At 39.0% G+C, this 23,913-nt stretch overlaps 1 protein-coding gene across 8 annotated transcripts in view; it reads right to left on the bottom strand.

The window, feature by feature from the left end:
* LOC127426901 (vesicle transport through interaction with t-SNAREs homolog 1A-like) overlaps positions 1-23,913 on the bottom strand; it is a 200,588-nt gene that overhangs the window by 129,918 nt on the left and 46,757 nt on the right. Inside the window, exon 6 of one of the 8 annotated variants that reach the window (XM_051674024.1) lies at positions 7,249-8,377. The exons of the other annotated variants lie outside the window; for them this stretch is intronic. Coding sequence (XP_051529984.1) covers positions 7,989-8,377 — 389 coding nt within the window. The 3' untranslated portion in view covers positions 7,249-7,988. Of the gene's footprint in view, positions 1-7,248; positions 8,378-23,913 lie in introns of those variants that run through there. 8 annotated transcript variants of the gene reach the window in all.

The following is a 23,913-nucleotide window of genomic DNA, read 5'->3' as shown; positions in this document are numbered from 1 at the left end:
AGTCTTATTTGAATAATGCTGCAAAAAAAATTCTGATTACACCGCTGTATTACATACTTAAATGCAGTTGATGTAGAACGTAGTCTGATTAATCTACCAATTACATGTACTGTAATTTACATAAATATCTTACATCATTTACACTGCAAGTGAGTTATGTGCCACATCAAAACTATATAACTCCCATTTTAATCAACAAGCAGGCCCAGCTCAGCTGGATCCATAGGCCTCATATCCTCCTCCTCTTCCTCCCCTCCTCAAACCCTCAATGAGCACAGACAAGGTATAGCAGCCCTGACAATAAGAGCATGACACAGGCAGGCCTTTAACCAGGACAGAGGCAAATCCAAAAAGGATGATGAAAGAAGGCACAAGACCGGGCACAAGGGGAAAAAAAGGCTGGAATAGAGGGAAATGGACAGAGTATGTGTGTGTGTGGGGGGGGGGGGGGGGGGGTAGACAAGGCCCTCACAGGTAGCCCTGGACTGATGCCAAGAAAAAGTCTGGCACATTCCTCAGCAACTTTTCCTGTCAACTATTAGCACCTGTCAGAGCCCCCTGTGCTGTCATTTACAAATAGCCCGGATTAAAATACCTTGCCTTAACAGCTCACCCCCAAACACGCTGGCTTCTGTGGCATGACAGTAAATCGTGGGACAGGGGGGTAGGGATGTGGAAAATGGGGCAGGAACAGATAGGGAACAAGATATGAGGTCACCAAACTCAGGATGAAAATATACAATCATCCAGAAAAGTACAACCAAACTTTTTCTTGTCCCAGTGTAATAATTAAAACAGGTCTGTTAACATTGTAACTGAAATATTCCCAAATAAATCAGTGCTTAACTGAATTGAAATCAGAATCAAATCGAGAGCTTGTGACTCAACTGAATCAAATGGGGAAATCAGTGCCAATAAAGTATCCTAGAGATGACACAGGATTATATCTCCCAATCCCTCCATCAAACAAAATACCAAAACCCACTATCAGGCCCAGAGGTTAAGCTAGAAAAAATATGTATCTGTCACTTTGACGGACTGAGTTGTAAAATTTCCGTCATGATCTATTTTTATCCGTCATACTTATTTTAAATTTATAAGTAGCCTATTACATTGAGAGGCGTAGCATACAGTACATTATAATGGCATATACATGACAGTGTAAATATAAATAATTATATTTTTGATTCCCCAAGCACAAGTCTGGTGAAGCCAAGGATACCGGTACGTGTGGCTTTTATTTGAAATAAACGTCTGATCGGAAACTGAACAGGTTCACAGAACTTCTTCAATGTGCTTGATAGCCTTTTAGATGTACGGAAGTCCGTTTTATTAATCGTTTATCACTTTTTTTCTGTCTTGTTTTCTTGTGATCACCACTTAATTTTCTCATGATCTCAACATAACAAAAGTTGTTTTCTCATGATCACAACTTAATTTTCTCTTTTGTTCTCATGATTTCCACGTAAAGTTCCCACAAGAAAACACCTTTTGGCACCTGGAGCAGCTCATCATCACAGGGAAAGCATCTTCATCTTCTGTTTAATCGCAACAGTAGTCTTCTCTAGGTCAAAGAGATGGATATTATCTCAATTTTATCTAGTGACTTGCAAGTCTGCTGACCTGAATCTCTCAGTCATAATCCGGTACCCATGGAGTAATGATGGGAAAATGACAAACATATTGAAATTGGGTTCGTAATCAAAGCTTCTGTACAAGGTTAAATTTACTGCCACCTGGTGGTCAAAAAATGAAGCACAACTAGCAATAAAATTCATTATCAACGCTATTATGTCGTTTTCGTCTTTTTTTAACTTAAGTTTTTATAAATAAATATGTAATAACCAAGTGAAGGCTCAAAGGCTTCATATACAGTCGGAGTTAAGATGCTACTGTGTTCTGTTAAAAAATAAAAACAATATCTGAGAGTAAATTAATAAGAGTAATTTTTAGACAAATGAAGCCGTCACAGATCACGTTTTTTCCCGAAATTATTGAAGCGCCGATACAGTGCTTCAATGTATACAGTGCTTCAATGGAACAAAGCTATTTTAGCTGCTGTCAGGCCTTGATTAGTGAGATATGTGACGCGAGAAAACAACTTTTGTTAGTTTGAGATCATGAGAAAATTAAGTCGTGATCACGAGAAAACAAGACGGAAAAAAGTGATAAACCATGGACAAAACGGTCTTCCATAGTGAATCACATGCATCTCTGAAGCTCTAATGTACCTGTAGGTACTCCTCTTAAATAACTGGCAATTCTAGGCTAATATTTGCACTTAGATTAAATGCAAGAACATTTTCGTGCTTTCATTTTGTTACTATACTTTTTGTGCTTTATTTATTTATAATTTATAATAAAGTGACACACTGAACATGCAGTAACACACTAACATAATGACTGATATGCAGTCAATTATTCAGACCTCCCCTCGAAATCCAAACACAACTGGTCAAAAGAGACGCATACTACCAGGTGTTAATGGTGTATGACGCCTGTTCAAATGTATCTTAATACCGGGCAATAAACAGGGCACACACACACGGGAGTGTGAGTGAGAGAGACAGTGAAGTCAAATCTGATGCACTAGGTGAAAATGTTTTACTTCTTTTTTTATCTGTCAAAATGACAGACAGCATTTGAAATTTTCTGTCAATCTTTCACAAAATCGGTAAATGACGGAGAATTTTCGGTTAACGCAACCCCTGATCAGGCATCCAGCTATTATTACTTTGAGCCTGAGAGGGGTATACAGGGCAGGGTGGAGAAAATGTGAGAAAGAAAAAAATCTCAATTGCCAGATTACACTGCCACATGTGGGAAGAATATGCTAAAATGAATAAGGTGTGGGTGTATATGTGTGTGACAGAAGTAATGCTGCCTTCTGACACTGAAAAATGACCCGTCTGTCCAGCCCAGGCTTGTGTCTGCCTAACAATATGCCACTCAAGAAAACACAGCCTGTGACAGTCTGCATCGCCCCTTCATTACAATCAGCAGCCCAACTAAGCCGTACATGCATATGTGCATGTGTCAAGACGTAGGATGGGTGTTCTGTTGGCAGGTGCTGTTGATGATGCATAAAAAAGTAACTATGGAAATGCATTCTCAATGAAGCATTTACACTCAGATTCTGGGTGACATTCCAAGAGTGTCTCCCATGAGCGATCTATAAATCTATTTTTTTTTTTGTGTGTGTGTTTGGGAAGTTGTATTTGTCCGGGAAGGGGAGGGTCATGTTAAACTGAAACAACGTGGACGGATGACATTCGATCTAGTAAGACTAGAATCTTAGTGTGTTACTTATATTTGAAAACAGGAAGAGTGCAGTGTGTAGGTGAGGTGCCTGAGATGCTGTTTTGACAGACCCAAAATAGTGGTACGCTTTCAAACTTTGTGACGGGATTATTCAAATTTCCTCCTGAATGGCAGACAGTGCTTATCATTACCAGCTCAATAATGCCAGAGCAAGAGGGAGAGATAGATACAGGTACAAAAGAGAGAAAAAATACAGACAGAATGAGCTATAAAAGTCTCCCCTGCCTTGTTGGTTCTGTACATAAACACCTGATTGTTATCAGTGAGACTGTCTAGTTACATCCCTCCATTACAGCAAGTGCCTCTAGGACACAAACATGACTACACACATCATTCATTCATTCATTCATTCAGTTACTCACTCCCTTCCTCCACGCCCTGTCTCCAACAAAACCACACTAGACACTCAACAACACTCTCAAACACTCAAAACACACCACACATTCAATATCACCTAAAACAGACTGCAACTGAGCAGTTGACACGAGCAATGTCCTGCTGTGCAACATGATTTACTTTACAGTATCTACACCTGAACTGGACACAGTTCAGACTGCATTCCCTCCACATCCACAGACAAAAAATGTCATCATCTAGAGGCTGAAGGACTATGCTTACCATGAATTGACAAACACAGACAAACACACAATGAAAACACCTTTGACATTATTCATACCAAGCATCTACATGATGATCAGCTCTGTAATGTATAATAAATATCAGAGCCTCCCACCTCACACACATGCACATGTACATAGCCAGATATATGTATATATATGCGTTGGACTGAGGTATACGTATGGCACAGGTTTGAGTGTGACCCTTGCAGCTGCTCTCCAGGGCATAAATAAACATGCTAGTGCTGGGCACCCCTCTAATCACAGGCCCCGAATCAAATTTATTCCACCATTAATATTTTAGCGCACAGCCATGTGAGAGAGCATGAATGATTAATTTAGACATCACCTCTGTCACAATGTGTTACCCATCTGGCCCATGATCTACCTTTGAGAATACTAAACAAAGACTTTTTTTGAGTTTTGGCATTAATGTCTAGCTTTGGGGGGACTGAAATTTGGGGAATGTATATTCATCTCCCCCTTTCCATTGCAAACGATATAGATGCGATGACAATGGCAAGGATGTTTTGGTAGTGTAACATCAACAGTAGGAAATGTTACTCCTCCTGTTGATCGTTATCATGGCTAATAGTTAATAGTTGAGGATCTGTTGCAGCAAATTTTGACATTGACATTACCAAGCACTTGCATGTAAGAAGTCCTCGCAAATGGGCCATCCTGTCCAAAAGTTATCATCGCACCGTTTCAGCCCCTGGCTGTGCGCTGTGTCCTTGGTAAACTCCATCAGTGAAAGAGAGAGACACACACATACACTCACTTCTCAACATACACTGATTGGGATTAGCTTTGGGTCTTGCTTGTCTGGTAAGCAGAGATCACAGATAACAGAGAAACATAATAATGCCACTCCTGCCATCTCAAGGTAGGTGTGTGTGTGTGTGTGTGTGTGTGTGTGTGTGTGTGTGTGTGTGTGTGTGTGTGTGTGTGTGTGTGTGTGTGTGTGAGATGCGTTGGTGTGGGGTACCTGTCGAGACAGAAGCCATCATGAGAGGAGGAGAAAGGAGGAAGGTGTCACTGTAGTGATGTGTTGGCATGTTCCCTCAGGTGCTTTTAAGTTGGTTGTCATTTTGTTATTCCTTTCCCTCTCTTGCCCATTATTGAAATAAATAAAATAAAAAATTAATCATGTCATTCAGAGGCAAGAAAACGGAGGAAACCAAACTGACACTTGTCACAAACACACCTCGCATTGACGTGTTAGGCTAGACTTCTCTCAAGCAGTTCTCTCTAGAGACAGCTAGCTTAGCTTAGCCATCAACAGCCATAGCGAAGAGCACAGTTCCTTCTTTGAGTACAACAGCATGGCCTGGCACCTCCCACAGGCGCACTCCCTCTACACCACTTGTTCTCAATTCTAGTTCTGATGGACCACAGCACTGCCTATTTTGGAGGTCTCTCTTAATTGACACAACTCATTCAACATATCAGCTCGCCATTAAAGAGAACTCTTTCAGAATATTCCGTACTTTCAGAATATGTACTGAATTCAATTAACTCAGATGAACTGTAAATAAAGTACATGCTGTAGCTATGCATAGGTGTGTAGTATAAATACATTCACAGACATACTACATTAAGATGGCTCTACACTAGCTGCTTTTTCCAATGATTTTCAGGTTTTAGCTTCATTAACATAATCACTGGCCAGGCAGTGGGAGACAGAGCGCCCATTAGCAACTCTCAGCGGGAGGTGTTAATCACTTGACTGTCTGGACTCCCAGCTGGGTTAATGCATTGAAACACTGAAAATACACATCCGGCTTGCTTGAAACTATCACTGGCTGTGAGTGGGGTGGGAACATGCCACCAAGGCAGTGACCAATGAGTGCAGTTCATGTATAAAGTGTTTTTTTTTGCCGGAGGACAGAAGCGATTTGTTTTCTGCAGAAAAAGTATGGCGTCTGGAAAGTGCTCGTGGACGGTGCAATTGGAGGAGTTTATTGCTCTTTGGAGTCAGCACATATGTTTGTATGACATATCGCATATGTCATATTAAGACAGACCATTAAAAGAAAAAGTGGTCAGAGATCGCTGACAAATTCAATGTACATGGTAAGGAACTGTTTAAATATACAATAACTTTTGTAAAAATTTGTAAATACAGCAAAAAAATCAACTGAAACCATGGAAAATGGGTTTGAATCGCTTTTGTCATTTGTAATGTTGTACTGTTTATAGTGTGCTTCGTGATAACATCTACTGGTATTTATTTGGATCAAAAGAGCTTTTAATGAACATCAGTTCATATCAATGTCTAAAGCAATGCATATGGTTTAGATCAAATTCAGGATAATTGGCTGCGAAAATGGGGCGTGACAGTGAAGCATTGAGAAAAGTCAAAGGCAGTTGTTAAGCGTGACACCTTCCCTCCATTTTTAATCAGTAAATGTGACAGGCTCACAGTCTAGGAGGGTAAGATTAGTGAAAACAGTCATTAAGTGTGACACCCCCACCTAATTCGAGTTGTTCTGAGTCTGCTAGTGTAGAGCCAGCTTTAGGGAATGTGGGTATTTCCCTTTGACATCCAAAATGGGCAGTGCTGCTCAACATGTGACATGCTCCATCTTTCAGAGAGAGGCTGAGTTTGGAATGGCTTACTACCCATCCTACTCTTACTTCTGTCATTTGTGTCTATGGCAGAAATGGTATTAGTATGGTAGTAAGCAATTCCAAACTCAGCCATGTTAAGATTTAAACACAAAAAATAAAAAGGAAACTCTCAGATTTTATTTATATAATTTTATGACGATATTCTGTTTTTACTTCAAACCGTTGTTGAGATTTAATAATTTCTATAATATAATTTCTATTGTCACACAAGTGAGAGGGGTGGTGAGGATAGCCGGTGGGTGTTCTCAAGAGTTTGCGATGGACAGAGACGTGAAGCAGGGGGACAGCTTGAGTCTTCATGAACAAGGTAATGAAACAATGCCGCTGGAGAATGCAGAGACTGAAAGTTGGTAACTGGAGGATGAGACCGGTGTGCCTGCAATCTCTGGTGCATGTGGATGATATCGTTCTAGTGGCAGAAAATGAAGAGGAGCAGCAGCAGGCCTTGGATGAGTGGACGCATGCATTCAAGGACCGCAGCATGTCCATCAACACGAAGAAGACCAAAGTGTTGCAGTTCACCAAAGGAGAACCAGCAGCCATCAAAATCATTTGGGAGAATGAACCAATCAAACAAGTCGACCAAATCAGTTCAAATCAAATCACTTTATTGTCACACAGCCATATACACAAGTGCAATGGTGTGTGAAATTCTTGGGTGCAGTTCCGATCAACATAGCAGTCGTGACAGTGATGAGACATATACCAATTTACAATAACATCAAATTAACACAGCACAATTTAAACATCTGATATACACATAATTACATACACTGTACAGTATACAATGCGCACTATATAGACACACATTCAATAAAAATAAAAAATACAAATATATAAAAAAGTATATATAGTAGTAAATATAGAATGTACAGTATTGTACTGTATTGACATTCAGGCTGTCGGTTGATAGTCAGTTGTTAAGAGAGAATATAATAATAATATAATTTATGACAGTCCGGTGTGAGATATAAGAGTAAGGGTAATAAAGTAAGGGTAATAAAGTGCTGATGTATTTTGATCGTGGGAGATCAAGCGTTCAGAAGTCTGACTGCTTGGGGGAAGAAGCTGTCATGGAGTCGGCTGGTGCGGGTCCTGATGCTGCGATACCGCCTGCCTGATGGTAGCAGTGAGAACATCTTTTTTCACACACCGCCTTGTATATATTTCCTGGAGGGAGGGAAGCTCACCTCCGATGATGTGTCTGGCAGTTCGCACCACCCTTTGCAGTGCTTTGCGGTTGTGGGCGGTGCTATTGCCGATCCAGGCGGAGATGCAGCCAGTCAGGATGCTCTCTACAGTGCAGGAGTAGAACCGTTTGAGGATGTGGCGGTTCATTCCAAACTTCCTCAGCCGTCTCAGGAAGAAGAGGCGCTGATGTATGACCAGTTCGAATACCTTGAAAACATCTTCAAGTCAGATGGCAAATTGGACATGGAGATCAACAACAGGATCCGCAAGGCAAGCCAGATCTACTATAGCATCAACAACACCATAGTAGGCAAATGAGAAAACAGCCAGAAGACCAAGATGCATGTCTACAAAGACGTCTACTTTCCCACACTCATCTATGGAGTGGAAAGCTTGACTATGGATATGACACATCGCCCACATGATGGAGGACCGCAAGCCCAGGCAGATATGGCAAGCCAGACCAGAAAACAAGAGGACACAGGGACGTCCCAGGATTGAGTGGGAGGAGTACATCACCGGGGTCACGGGGAGACGAGGGAAGACTCTCGCGAGGTGCAGAGACTGGTCCAGGACAGCGGGGAGTTTGACTCCTGGCTCAAGAAGCCCAAAGCCTTACAGCACATATGAGAAAAGCAAAAGAAAGACAATAATGTTGCCTGATACAATCATTTAGGTGCTTTCCTTTTTACTTTAGTGACTTAAAATTATAGTGCAGGAGTTATTAGGAACACTATACTAATACTGGGTAGGGCTTCCCTTTGCCCTCAAAACAGTCTCATTTCTTTTTGGCATGGATTCCACAAGATGTTGGAAACAATCCATTGATATTCTGGTCGATGTTGACATGATTGCATCATTCAATTTCTGCAGATTTGTCAGCAGCATATTCATGCTGCGAATCTCCTATTCTACCACATCCCAAAGGTGTTCTATTGGATTCAGATCCATTGCCTAGGAAAGCCACTGAAGAACAGTGAACTCACTGTCACGTTCATGAAACCAGTTTGAGATAACTTTTGTTTTGTGACATGGTACATCAAGCTGGAAGAAACCATTAGAAGATGGGAAAATTGTGGTCATGAAGGGATGATGCACATGGTGACAGCAACAATACTCAAATAGGCTGTGGCATTCAAGCGATGATTGATTGGTAATAATGGGCCCAAAGTGTGCCAAGAAAATATTCTCCACACTATTACACCACCATCACCAGCCTGGACTGTTGACACAAGGCAAGTTGGGACCATGGATTCATGCTGTTGGCACCAAATTCCAATCTGTGTGCCTCAGCAGAAATCGAGATTCATCAGACCAGGCTACCCTTTTCCAATCTTCAACTGTCCAGTTTTGGTGAGCCTGTGCCCACTGCAGCCTCAGCTTTCTTTTCTTGGCTGACAGAAGTGGAACCTGACGTGGTCTTCTCCTGTTGTAGCCCATTAGCCACAAGGTTTGACATGTTGTGCATTTTGAGATGCTATTCTGCTCACTACAATTGTACAGAGTGGTTATCTGAGTTGCCATAGCCTTTCTGTCAGCTCGAACCAGTCTGGCCATTCTCCGTTGACCTCTCTCATCAATAAGGCTGGATGATTGTTTTTGGGGGTTTTTTTTGGCATCATTCTGAGTAAACTCTAGAGACTGTTGTGCTCAAACCAGCCCATCTGGCACCAACAATCATGCCACGGTCAAAATCACAGAGATCACAATTTTTCCCCATTCTGATGTTGATGTGAACATTAACTGCAGCTCCTGGCCCATATCTGCATGATTTTATGCATTGCACTGCTACCACACGATTGGCTGATTAGATAATCACATAAATATGTAGGTGTACAGGTGTACCTAATAAAGTGCTCAGTGACTGTATGTTTAGGACATTCAGTTATCAAGCTCAAATGGCCTTGAATTTGCACCGCTGCACATGATGCGATGATTTGGCAGGAAGTTAATAATCTGCATAAAAGTCTACTACAAACGTCTTTGGAGATATCCACTGTAGACTCTCACGCGTTCAGCTGCAGCGCTACTATGTGGGAAACATAAAAACCAAAAAGGCTGAAACGCGTGAAGAAAAAAGACAATAGAGCCTGGCAGGGTCAGGGAGCTAGAAAGAACCATCCAAGTGGAAACATGTGGGACTGGGAACAGAGGAAGGCCTAACACTCTACTCTGCCCAAACGGGAACTTGATCGATATGTCATCCACTCAATGTTACTGGATGATCTTCTGCCAGGGGTTACCCTCCCTTTTTGGCAAAGCAGAGGAGGTGGATCCAGAAGAAAGGCCAGGGAGGAGGATAAGAGGAGGAGATAGAATAGAGAAAAACTATATCCGTCTCTCTCACTCCTCTTGTCTGCGTGTACTGTTGAAGCAGTGGTAATGGATTTTGACATAGAGCCGGCAGGACGAAAATGAAAAGGGGGAGCGGAGGGTTCAGTCGATATCTGAGTGGTGCGGATGGGCTAAACCTCTGGCTCTCGCACAGGCTGACCAGTGATCATTAGAAAGTCAATGAGTCCTCCAGTGCTTGAAGCCAACTTTCTGAGAACAGAATGAGGCGTTAGCCTTGCACGGCATGCTGGATGGATACACAGTCAACAAACAAACAAACAAACATGCATAACCTGCTGTGCAAAGGTCTGACCATAAATCACACTGAAACACACACACAATAACCAACATGAATAAGTCAACATGAATTCAAAATCGACCTTTTTACATTTCTGGTCTTAAGTTGATTATTGGTCAGTGCACATTATTCCAAAGAAAAATGTTATTCTATATAATCTTCAAAATGATCAAAATAATTTGATTATCTTAAATAATCAAAATGTAACAACTTGCTCCACTTCTGAAATGACTTTCCATTTTGGCTGATGCCACCCAAGCTTGCTTAAGTTTTAGCCAATAGGTGTTTCAGGAGACGAGTAATCCTCCACGATTGACTGCAAAAAAAAAAAAAAATGTACGGAAAGCCTGGTTTTCCCAATCCAATCAAAAAGAGTAAGAATAAAATCAAATCTGTCCCACATTTTTTTCTTGAATACTAAATATTCAAAACCTGAAATTTTAAGAAGTTGTTAGAAAAACTTGTTTTGATTGGTAATGGTAACTAATCTGAATAATGATGGGGGTGGAGGGGGGGGGGCATGTCCGCCTTAAAGTCTTTGGTGGTTATGACCCTCCATTGAACACCCTATTCACTAAGAATAACGGTCGCATCTGGGAAGTAAAATGGGTTTCAAATAATCACTTTACAGTAGATAGACTTTAAGAACATGGTGGAATAAAAGACAGATCCTAATTGAACAAGTCTTTTACATTATTGAATATCTCCTGTCCTGCAGACGCAGAGGTACCTGGAGAGCTGATCCAAGGTCAGATCAGAAGTGGCCTTTCACCTGCACCCATGTATATTTAAAAGGCTCACCTCCAGCTTCAAACTTTCCTTAACTAAACTTACAGCAGAAGCTACCAGACTGCAGAAAGCAGTGCTCTGTTTTAATTAGCTTTAGAAAAGCACCTCACAACTTCAAGCACAACAAACACACTCATCAGTCAGAGGGGGCTGGTGAGTTAGGGTTGATTTGCAAAATGTGCGAGTAGACAGACAGGTGTTCGCGTTGCTCTGGATATGATGTGACTGGGAGCCTCTACTCGCTTTCCAACCCTCAGGGCCACCTTAGGTCTCTCCCTAGTCTTTCAGCTAATGGGCTGTATAATGGCAAGTTTGACAGAGAGGGAGAGAGAGGAAGAAAGAGTGGTAGAGACAGAGAGATGCATGAGTTCATAGAAATTAGTGAGTGACGTTTATTACCCCGGCTACTGTTGAACTCTATGACTAAAACATTCTTAGTTCAGGCCTGCTCTCTCGAACCCGTCTATGCAGACTACCAGTTCAATACATTGGAGTAGGCGGGGTGGGTAACCATGTTAGGGAGAGGCTCTATCTGATGAGATTAAAGTATTATGTCCACAGGTCAGTCTTGCACTCTCAAATCTGTCATGATGTTTACAGAGTGTATTTTCCAGACAGTGAGCATGGCCTGGCTTCTGTGGGTCATTTAAACAGAGCTCACTCTACAGTGATAAAGTAAATACACTAAAGGATCAAGACTCTCTCATGTCTGATCAAGAAGATCCTAAGGGCAAATAAGAGGCTTCAATCTGAAAGATGAACACACATGCACTGGTTATAGTAGTAACCAAAAGTAGCTCTTCCTTGACCATGGGCTTCATTTATGGGTGACACAGTAACCCATTCTGGGCAGGTCTGATCAACGCAACATGGCAATAACTGGACTTTGCACTGACACCTGTTAATGTATCAAAGACTATAGATATGTTTGCACATTACCCTCTACATTCCTCTGAACATTTTTGTGCCATTTTACTTCTGTAATATGACATATTTCAGGGTGCATAACAAGTGAAACAGACATTTTAACAGAATACTACAAAAAAAAAAAAGAAAAAAAAAGTACAGCAGGACTCAATAGGACTGTGAAAAATTAGCATTCCATACCAGAATGAAACCAGACCTGAAATCAAGTTTCCAGTAAACTATGAAGGTATTTTCCCATCCTGAAACACCTAAAATGCCTAAATGGCTGTTTCGATATTGGATAACATCAATCAATATGGTGACACTAGCAAAAAAAGGATTATATTTTGATGAAAGGTTACAGTCAAACTTTTTTTTCTTTGGAAAAACTTAGCTTTTCTAGAATAATTTGGATTTAATGTTGACTTTGAAGAATATGAAATTAAAGTATGGTTGTATGTGTGAATGTGAAACAGAGTGAATGTCCATGTTAGCATTTTCATAGTTCACACAGAGTGAATCATTGTGTGTTAGTGATTGTATTATCATGTATGTGTGTGCATAATGATGTGTTATGCATGTCTGAATATGTGTTGACAATGGCAGAGTTCTCTCATGCGCAGCAGTGTTTGTAATTGAGGCTGATTCAGGCTGTAAAGGGCGGAGCGTCCAGCTCTGCTGCTAACAAGGGGATTCAGACTCATTGAGGCCCTACTGATGCCCCACAATCCCTCTGAAGGGATTATTAACACATTTTGATTACTGTGGTCCAGTTGTCACAGAAAATATAACCTCCATCAGAGTATGAAACAGACAGCCTTTATGTCCCCATTTTTCATCTCTTACCCGCTCTCAGCCCAGCCTGGCCCATTCAAAGCAATTCACTAATTACTGAAGCAGCCATCTTAAAACCACACTAATGCTGTATTAGCTTGATGGAGAAATTAGTTAGCCCCTCTCGTGTCTCCTTCGTGAAAAAGCCACAGTTATTTTCACAAACAGGATCAAATGAATGACATATGCAGTTTGTCATTTGGACTGTAGCACAAAGAGACGGAAACATTTACTTCCCTGCTTCCCTTTTTAATAATTTAAATTTAACTAATCAGAACTAATGCATAGATGCTTTTTTTATGTCAAATTGCTCCATAAGCTTTAAATGACTTAATAAAGGTGATTTCACAAGCTTTAAATGAGTGCATAAGATGATTCCATAAGATGACTCCATAAGATGACTCCACAGTCTTCAAACGACTCAAACAATAAGTATACTACGTGACTTTACATTGGATGGAGAAAGGGTAGGGTTGCTTAGTGTATTGTGCAGTGAGACTCCCACCCAGTAACTAGAAAAGCATGAACCTAACATTACAGAGCTGTTTGGCAGCACATGTAAGCAACAGAGCCATCGGTCCCTGCATGCTACTCTCAATTTAGATCACTTAAGGTGCAGTCACACACACTTCTCACGGTGAAAATTCCACGGGCAAAGATGTCGTGGGCGAACTTTCAGCATGTGTGAAACCAGCAAAAATATAATTGTCAAGCAGCCTTTTTTAATGCTGTACTTTATACTCAGTGAGACTTAAGTATAATTTTTTTTTTTTTAAACTCACCGTTAAAATTATATCCTTGTCCATTGTGAATATCCAGTGTAGCTTTTTACGAAGCACCACCCACACAGAGGTCACCGCCAAACCAAGCAATTTCTTATTGGTCAACATGGCAATTTCGCCTGTCAAGGTTCACCAAACTTGAACTCAAGGTGAAATTAGCGTGAGTAAATTCTTCGCCAATGGAAGTCCATCATGCAAAATTCACAATAGATTCCCATTGAGATAGCTGTATTTCACCCATGGAATTTCCCCGTGCAAAAGTATGTGTGACCGCGCCTTTACAGTTTACACTAAAACTGAAGGCTTAAGGATACTTTTACTGTCTAGGAGGAAGACAAGTCAGCTGCTTGAACTAACATATGTTCGTATGTACTTACTTACGTACGTACTTGTCAAAAGTAAAGCAGAAGTAAAAGTAAAACACTGTAAAAAATTGCTGTAAATTTACGGCCAAATTCCTACAGCAATCTACTGTGATTCTTAAATACAGTAGTTTGCTGTTAAAAATTTTGCATTCTGGGAGATCAAGAGCAGGCTCACTGTGAAGTGACTAGTTTTATGGTAAATAGCTGTTCTGTGCAAGGCATTAGGGGAATATGAACATTTAAAATCATGATATCATTTTGGTGAAAGCTATAGTGACATTTTGAAACATATATTTTAACCCCCACCCATGAAAATTTTAGTTTGTGGAACATGGTTAGTGTTCATGATGTTTCTGACCAACACCTCTGTTCTTTATCATCTCACATCAGCCTTCACTTGTCTGTCTAATGAGAAGTCAAATAATAAAAAATAAAAAAATCAACCTTTGAAGCAATGTACATATTAAATGTACAGTTTTGCCAGGATTGAACAGTGTATTTTTTATGAAAAAAAAAACAAACAAAACAACAACCATCTGTACACAGTAAAATAACAGTATAGCACTGCATTGTGGGTTATAATGGTGAAATACCCATAAGCCTTTGTGCTTGAATACAGGTGCATCTCAATAAATTAGAATGTCGTGGAAAAGTTCATTTATTTCAGAAATTCAACTCAAATTGTGAAACTCGTGTATTAAATAAATTCAATGCACACAGACTGAAGTAGTTTAAGTCTTTGGTTCTTTTAATTGTGATGATTTTGGCTCACATTTAACAAAAACCCACCAATTCACTATCTCAAAAAATTAGAATATGATGACATGCCAATCAGCTAATCAACTCAAAACACCTGCAGTGGTTTCCTGAGCCTTCAAAATGGTCTCTCAGTTTGGTTCAATAGGCTACACAATCATGGGGAAGACTGCTGATCTGACAGTTGTCCAGAAGACAATCATTGACACCCTTCACAAGGAGGGTAAGCCACAAACATTCATTGCCAAAGAAGCTGGCTGTTCACAGAGTGTTGTATCCAAGCATGTTAACAGAAAGTTGAGTGGAAGGAAAAAGTGTGGAAGAAAAAGATGCACAACCAACCGAGAGAACCACAGCCTTATGAGAATTGTCAAGCAAAATCAATTCAAGAATTTGGGTGAACTTCACAAGGAATGGACTGAGGCTGGGGTCAAGGCATCAAGAGCCACCACACACAGACGTGTCAAGGAATTTGGCTACAGTTGTTGTATTCCTCTTGTTAAGCCACTCCTGAACCACAGACAATGTCAGAGGTGTCTTACCTGGGCTAAGGAGAAGAAGAACTGGACTGTTGCCCAGTGGTCCAAAGTCCTCTTTTCAGATGAGAGCAAGTTTTGTATTTCATTTGGAAACCAAGGTCCTAGAGCCTGGAGGAAGGGTGGAGAAACTCATAGCCCAAGTTGCTTGAAGTCCAGTGTTAAGTTTCCACAGTCTGTGATGATTTGGGGTGCAATGTCATCTGCTGGTGTTGGTCCATTGTGTTTTTTGAAAACCAAAGCCACTGCACCCGTTTACCAAGAAATTTTGGAGCACTTCATGCTTCCTCTGCTGACCAGCTTTTTAAAGATGCTGATTTCATTTTCCAGCAGGATTTGGCACCTGCCCACACTGCCAAAAGCACCAAAAGTTGGTTAAATGACCATGGTGTTGGTGTGCTTGACTGGCCAGCAAACTCACCAGACCTGAACCCCATAGACAATCTATGGGGTATTGTCAAGAGGAAAATGAGAAACAAGAGACCAAAAAATGCAGATGAGCTGAAGGCCACTGTCAAAGAAACCTGGGCTTCCATACCACCTCAGCAGTGCCACAAACTGATCACCTCCATGCCACGCCGAATTGAGGCAGTAATTAAAGCAAAAGGAGCCCCTACCAAGTATTGAGTACATATACAGTAAATGAACATACTTTCCAGAAGGCCAACAATTCACTAAAAATGTTTTTTTTATTGGTCTTATGATGTATTCTAATTTTTTGAGAGAGTGAATTGGTGGGTTTTTGTTAAATGTGAGCCAAAATCATCACAATTAAAAGAACCAAAGACTTAAACTACTTCAGTCTGTGTGCATTGAATTTATTTAATACACGAGTTTCACAATTTGAGTTAAATTACTGAAATAAATGAACTTTTCCACGACATTCTAATTTATTGAGATGCACCTGTATGTATGTATGCTTTGGCAAATGTATTGGAGCTACAAAAATTGCAAAAAAAATAAAAATAAAAATAAATAAATAAACGTACAAAATGATTTATTCAGACTTAATAGAAGTCTTAGTTTAATAGTGTTGTTGCTTTGATTGAAGTCACCATTATGGTGATTAGTGATCTCTTGAGTTGGCACCTTGGACCTTCTTTATTATTATATTATGTTTTTCCAGCCAGTCATTTTATGTTTAAGTAAAAGACAAGTTGTTGCACTGTGCTACTTGGAAGACAAAACCTAAGGGTAGCCTGAATGTCTGATCCTACCTCGCAAATGGCACTGTATGTGGCAATAGTGATGCATTACACATAAAAGCAAAAACAATAAAGGATTTTTCAGCTAAATTATATCAGCAAATTGAGTGTTTGATGTTTTTGATGAATTTACAGCATAACTCGAGTTTGATGAAGTTACAGCATAACTCGAGTTGTTATCAAGACACACAGATATCAACTCTCGGCATACAAAACGCAACAGTGGTGACAATTAACAAACATACTTTTACGTACGTAAGTAAGAGCTGAACATTAAAATCCAAGTAACTTAGACTACAACAAAAACAATGTCAAAATAAACTAGCACATATTAAAAAATCAAAGTAATTTCTTCATGCCGCAGTGCATGCTGGGAACACAGCTGTAAATTTCAGCAACAGTAGATAGTATGTAATTTGACAGCTATATGCTGCTAAATTACAGTTGTATGCTGTAGCTGTAAAAACAGTATCCAGCTGTTAATTTCAGCAACAGCAAGACACCGTTAATTTTACAGTAACATGCTGGCAACCCTGCTGCCAGTTCTTTACTGTTTTTTTGACGGGAAAATCTTTGAGTGAGATGGTATGCTTATTTACCAATGCACTGTCTTTTCATGCTTCCGTTAAAGACATCGTTCTAATAAAATAAGAATGCAACAGCTGCTTCACACATACCAAATCTTATCGAAATATTTATAAATACATAAAAAAAAAAAAAACACAAGAACACATCTAAAAATCGTACTAATCTGAACGTACTGTGCTAAACATGCATAAATATTTATACCTTCTTGTTTAACAGACACTTTTATCCAAATCAACTTACAAATGACAGAGATCCAAGCAGAAGCAATTAATCCAAGGTATAAAAAATTTGCAAGTTGTGCAACCATGACAAATGTCATATAATTAGTATAATATCTAATATAAGCTGAAATGGACTGCACAACTGAACATTACCTAGATATCTGTTTGTGAAACATATCCCTGTAAACATGAGAGGATGTGAGAGAAACAGAGAGTGTGAAGTGTGCATATGATCTTTGGCTGGCTAAGTAGCACAAATCAAAGGGCAGAATGGGCCGAAGTTAAGTAGGACAGGGCAGGACCGTTGAGAGGGAGGAAGTTAAGGGAGGGCGAGTGAGATAGAGAGAGACTAGGAGAGAGAGAGAGAGCTGGGCATAAAGTGGTACTCAGGTGTGAGTTTTGAGGAGGGAGCTTCTGTTCACCATAGTCCTCCTGGATAAGCAGGGCCCAGACAGACAGAACAGTGTTTGGCCCAAATAAATCCAGGTGGCCCAGGATGTTAAAGCCATTCCAAACATCAAATTAGCTCTCTGTCTCTCTTTTCATCTCTTGCCTCTCACTTTATGTCAGGGTTTAGCCTTAAAAACATCTTCAGAATCATACTGCCCTGCAAAGACATAATGCAGTAACTATCTCTTAGACCCTGATATGTCCTGTGACAGACAGTTTTGGCTCAATTATGCTCAAATTCAGAGAAGACAGAGTGAGACACGTGTCCGTTGTCTAGCTACTGCGGTTTGGCTTTGTAGGGCAGCCTAGGCAGCACTGAATCTATTAGCATTTAGTCTAGTGTCCATTTGTGATACTAATAAGAACCCTGGGAATATTCTGCAATAATAAAAAGGGCCCAAAAGTAGTTTATGATATATTTTGATATTACACATAGACCCGATATCTTGATTCGACTGCAATTTGGCCTACTAAAGACTTCTTTCCCAAGTATATTTAGTCAATCATGAAAAGGAGCTGGCAATCTCTGGCAGGCTGAGGACTTGGGATTGCATTTTTTCATGTGTAATTGAAATGAGTATGCTGCAGCAGATGGCATTGGGTGTTTCGTGTGAGAGTTTTCAGAAATCGTCTCACCATGGTCAATGCGGTTATGCATGGCAACGCAGTCTTATAGGTTTGTTGATGAAATAATGTGAGCTGAACACTGGACAGAAATACATACTAGGAGCAAAAACTCATAGTAGAGACTAAAACTCTCACAACCTAAAGAGAAATCTAAAAACTACAAGCTTTCTTTTAGTTTATATTCAAAATCGAATGATGCAGCAGCTCAAATTCTAATTACCATTACATCTTTACCATACTATATTTCATCATGTATATATGTTAATTGTATCTGTCAGTGATTTAATATGTATATGTTTGGGTTTGAATACGAACCACAAACCGACCCTCGAATGGCTGAAAGAAGCTCCTTAAAAATAATTATAGCCTTTCTAAAAAAAAAATAAAAAAAATAAAAACCCAAAAACAACAATCACTTGTTTTATACCTGCAGAACCTGCATCCCTGCCATACGATTGACTTCTATGCAATTACCAGCAAAATTATTCATAAAGCAAAATGCAATGAGAAGACTCTTTTTCAGTGTTTTATTATGCGCTCATTAAAAATGTAGCATTCTATACAAATGCAATGTGAGCATCTCAAAGCATCTCGAATGGTAGATATTCCGCTAGTGTTCTAGATTTATTTTAGAGACAGAAATGGACATAGCCGACAAAGAGATAATCCAACAACACTAAAAATTACTCTAAAAATCAAAGCCCTAAAATAAAGAAAATATAGTTTATAAATAACTATATAAAGACTGAGGTATCTAATGAAACAGGAAGGTGGAATTATGATGATGCTAAAATAAACATACATTCAATCATGTTTTAAATGTGTGAAGAATGTTTTATAAACTGATTAAGATGATGCACAATTGCTGAGAAGTAATTTCCAGCTTCTCTGAAAGATACTCTTAATGAAAGACCATATCTGCAGTTATTAGATCACATTGAATTCAAAATGTATTCATGTGTTTCAATTAGAATTTAGAGGTTAAAGCAGTACTTCAAAGATCTATATTACATGGTCCCTTTTCCTAAAAGCTTCCAACAAAACAAAAAGACTTCCCTTGATGCCATTTTCAATATGACTATGACATGGAGTCAAGGCACCAAACCACTTAAGTCCAATAGTAACATTACAAATAATTTGCTCACAGAAAACAAAGTACATTAACCTTAAATATTTCTTCACCTATTCCTAAGAATTCTTTATCAAATATAGGTACAGTTTATTCCGTAACAAAAACAGAGCTGAAATATTTACAAATGAACATGAAACTTTTCAAACAGCATTAGCATCTTGTTAAATAGAAATAGCTATTATAGGTGATGCGTCAAATACAGCCAGAGCTTTTAAAAGGGAGAATAATAAAAGCTGAATTATATCATGCTGCAGATGCTCAGTATTGCCCATACAAACATTTCTGAAATACTGATCCTCTCAGCAGGGCTTGAACCCCCCATCCCCCCCAAAAAACATAAAAACACTCTGCTAAATAAATAAAACTTAAATGAGCTCCTAGAGTTGTGAGCAAAGCTTATCTTTTCAGGAACTTTCAGTACCAGAAAAAACATCCAAAGACTTGAGCTGAGAGAGCTCAGTGGTGGAGGCCTCTTGTCACCCAGTGTGGAGACAGAGCGGAGATGGAGCAATTCATCAAGCCCTACCTTTTTACGGTGGCTCAAGGGCGCAGCCTATCTGCCAAAGTGTAGATTGCAATCTCAGTTCTCTTACCTACAATCACCTTGATCAAGAGTGAAATAAATTTACATGACAGTAAAACTGCCCACGCCAATGAAGTAATAATAGAAGCATTCTGTAAATTTGATTTATGTGGTCCAAAATAGATCAATGTTTCAGACAGATTGTTTTTTTTTAAATATAGTCATATAAAATGCAATTGTCTGATTGGGTGCACAGCAATTTAAATCTAACTGCAAAATATCTATCTACTACGACCATTCAAAAGCTTTCTAGAGCAGTGGACTTCAACTATTCTTTGTGTTATATTCACCTTCGAAAAGATCTGCTTTAATAGTAGTTTTATAAACTGTTATTAAAGATGTCAGGATGATGGCAGCAGGGTTCCCTGCAGAACGCAAAACAATGTTCTGCAGGGAACCCTGCCTCCCCACCCTTCCCAGACAAAAGTGAAGCTGTCCCACTGACTGACAGATGGAGCACCCATCTGACAGATCGGGCGATGCTTTTCATGTTCAGTGGGCGTCCTCAGCCCGCGGCCGCACCAGCCCAGGGCGCGGCCCGCCGTGGAGGAAGCCACTTTGAGGGACGGTGCGACACAAGCAGCCGCATAGGGGACAGACGGACAGCACTAATGATGGCTGCTTATTTTTTTCTACTATGCTGCAAACCGAGGGTTGGTCAGCATTGAGATACACAAACCACCACACACTGAGCCATATTTAATCTGAAAACAAATAAGATTATCTGTGCTGGGTTAACTATCCATAACAAAGCAGGTCCGGCAGCTGTTCAAACTTATGATGATGAAGCTGATTGAAGATGATATTGTCACTAATAGCTATTATGTTGTCAAAAAAAGGCAAGACTAACTGTTTAAAGAATAAACAATATGTAAAGGGAAAGCCAGTGTCTTCTGAAGAACACACTGTTACTCAATAAAATAAATAAATAATTAAATGCCTGAAGGAGGTATTTAAACTACTGCTAATAAAGGTATGCAAGGTATGACACTGTGTGGAATTTTTTGCTATTTTTTCCACTGCTTAATAAAAACAAACATAACAATAAAACAAATAAAATTAAAATTAAATTAAAACCCTATTTTAACTTTCAAATCTAAATACACCTTTGGCCCAATTGCCCAGTAAAAGTAACATTTATTTTTTGCTCTGTCTAATATTTCTAATGTAAAAAAAAAAAAAAAAAAAAAAAAAGGTCTAATATTTCTAACAATCAAACAATGTGTCTGATATGAGTTTTTCTTTTTTGATGGACACTCCATTATTGCAGTAGATCAAATCCTCACTTCTTAACAAAACTTGCTAAAATAAATATTGATAATTACATGATTATAAAGTATAATTATTATACTAAGAGATATTATTCACAAACGCAACACACATTTTGGTAACACTTCACAATAAGGTTGTATTCTTTAACATAACACAATAGTTATCATGAACTAACTAACAATGAACAATACTTTTACAGCATTCATTAGTAGTAGTACATATTATTATTAGTATATGTTAACAAGTTGAATAAGTTAACAATAATTAATGCATTACTATCTAACATAAACTAACAATAAACAATACTAAACAGAATTTGTAAATTAATATTAACCATGATAAATGTAATCTTGATGATGTTAATGTAAATGTAATGTAACTGTTAGGAAAAAAAAAAAATTTTTTGTAGTTACCGAATGCATTAACTAATGTTAACGAATAGAACCTTATAGTAAAGTACAAACAACATTGGAAACAAAACTGGAAGCTAAAACGTTGCCCTCCTGTCTGGGTTTTTCAAGCTCAGTCTGACTAGTTTACCCTCTTAATCTCAGCCACCCAACTATCTGCGACTCCTTAGTGAATTACGGCTGCTTTTCAACTGCCATCAATCTCCTGTCATCAGCATGTCACTCCCATCACACAATTACTGTTTATGATCCTCATTCCGCTGTGACAAGGTACTGCCACTCTCTTCCCCACCCCGCCCCCCTCCCCTCCACTTTTCCTTTTACTTCATTTCACTTTTCTCTCTGCTTTTTGATATTGCCGGGCCTCAGATGTGCCAGCTCTTTAAAGCGGCCGATGAGGAAGCGCCCATGGGGGTCCTGGGTATTCACTTTTGTCTTCTATTTCCTTCCAAAACAGTTTTATTTAACGCAATCCAGCTCGAGTGCCCTCTTTTACTCTCTCTCTGTCAACCAAAGGTCAATGAAAGACTGTGTGTGTGTGTGTGTGTGTGTGTGTGTGTGTGTGTGGGCGCGGGCTTGGGTGGTTTACGAGGACATTTTTTTAGGTTACAAACTGGTAATTACAAGGGTATTATGCTATAAATGTGGTTTATGAGTACATTTCTAGTGTCCCCATAATTCAAATTGCTTAAAAAATAATAAATAAAAAAAACATACTAAACGATGTTTTATTGAAAATGTAAAAATGCAGAAAGTTTTTTGTGAGGGTTAGGTTAGGGGTAGGGTTAGGGTTAAGGGATAGAAACTATAGTTCGTACAGTATAAAAATCATTATGTCTATGGAGAGTCCTCATAAGGATAGCCGATCCAACATGTGTGTGTGTGTTTGTGTGTGTGTGTGTGTGATATAAATAGACATGAAATGAAAATATATTTTTTTGCCTGGAGAAATTACTACTTTTCTGACAACAAAGTTACTTAATATGCTGGGTCAGGAACGTTTTAAACAAATAATTATAAAATAAGCTAATAATAAAATAAGTAAACACTTTACAGTGCTTATTATACTGAGTATTTGGGTAGTTGACATAATTTGCTACACACTCTCACAGCGAAATCATAAGGATTCATACGACTTTTCTAAATTTGGCTTATTCGTATGATATTGTATGACTGCACTCATATGACTTTCACTACAGCTAATGACGTCGCTGGACATCGTTTCCATCTAATACGCGATTACTTGCTTCTGTCACACACAACAGCTTCCTGTCATGTTTACACACTCTACTGATTGGTTAGGTTTAGATAAGGGGTTTGGGTAAGGACATAATATTAATAAGCATGTCCTTAACGCCTCATGCACAAAACTAACATTAGATATCCAGGCATTTGCACGTGATGAAATCATACAAATTTAAATGAACGAACTTACACAAAATCATCCGTAATAGCCAACTAGTAAAATATGAATTAATTTTCATGAGACTGGGCTTTAATATGTAATTTGTTTTGTTAAACAACATCAAGATTTTAGGCTAAAATATTGATGGTAATTTAGACGTGCTGTGACTGGTTTCAAATTCTTTTAAGTTTAAAAAATTTTAACCACCTTTTTACCTTCACTATTTCATTTTAAATGGTCCTGTGATGTGCAGATTGAATTTTTACAAATATAAAGTACAAATATTCCTCGTAGTCTTGCAATTAATATGAGGTCAGAAAAACTGCATGCATAAAAATAATAATAATGCAATTATTTAAAAAGATAATTTTAGATGGAGTAGGACAAGTGATCTTTCCAAAAGTATTTTGAATTAATAAATATTACAATTCATGTTATGGGCTGTAATAAATTGCCTTTCTATTTATATTTTTTTTTTTTCCTTTTTCCTTCTTCTCAGCAACTACAATGACAAAAGTATTTATGCATTACACATAACCAGTGCATTTTACTCTTCCTCTGGCTTCCAACAAATCCAGCTTTGCAGACTAAATGCTGCTCTTCCTTCGACCTTAGGGCCGACATTACTTCAAACTCAATCCTGAGGATATAAGAGAT

Source organism: Myxocyprinus asiaticus, chromosome 36 (assembly GCF_019703515.2).
Source record: "Myxocyprinus asiaticus isolate MX2 ecotype Aquarium Trade chromosome 36, UBuf_Myxa_2, whole genome shotgun sequence".
Lineage (NCBI taxonomy): Eukaryota > Metazoa > Chordata > Actinopteri > Cypriniformes > Catostomidae > Myxocyprinus > Myxocyprinus asiaticus.
Note: the sequence above shows the minus strand (reverse complement) of the source record. Positions and strands in the feature narration are given on the sequence as shown.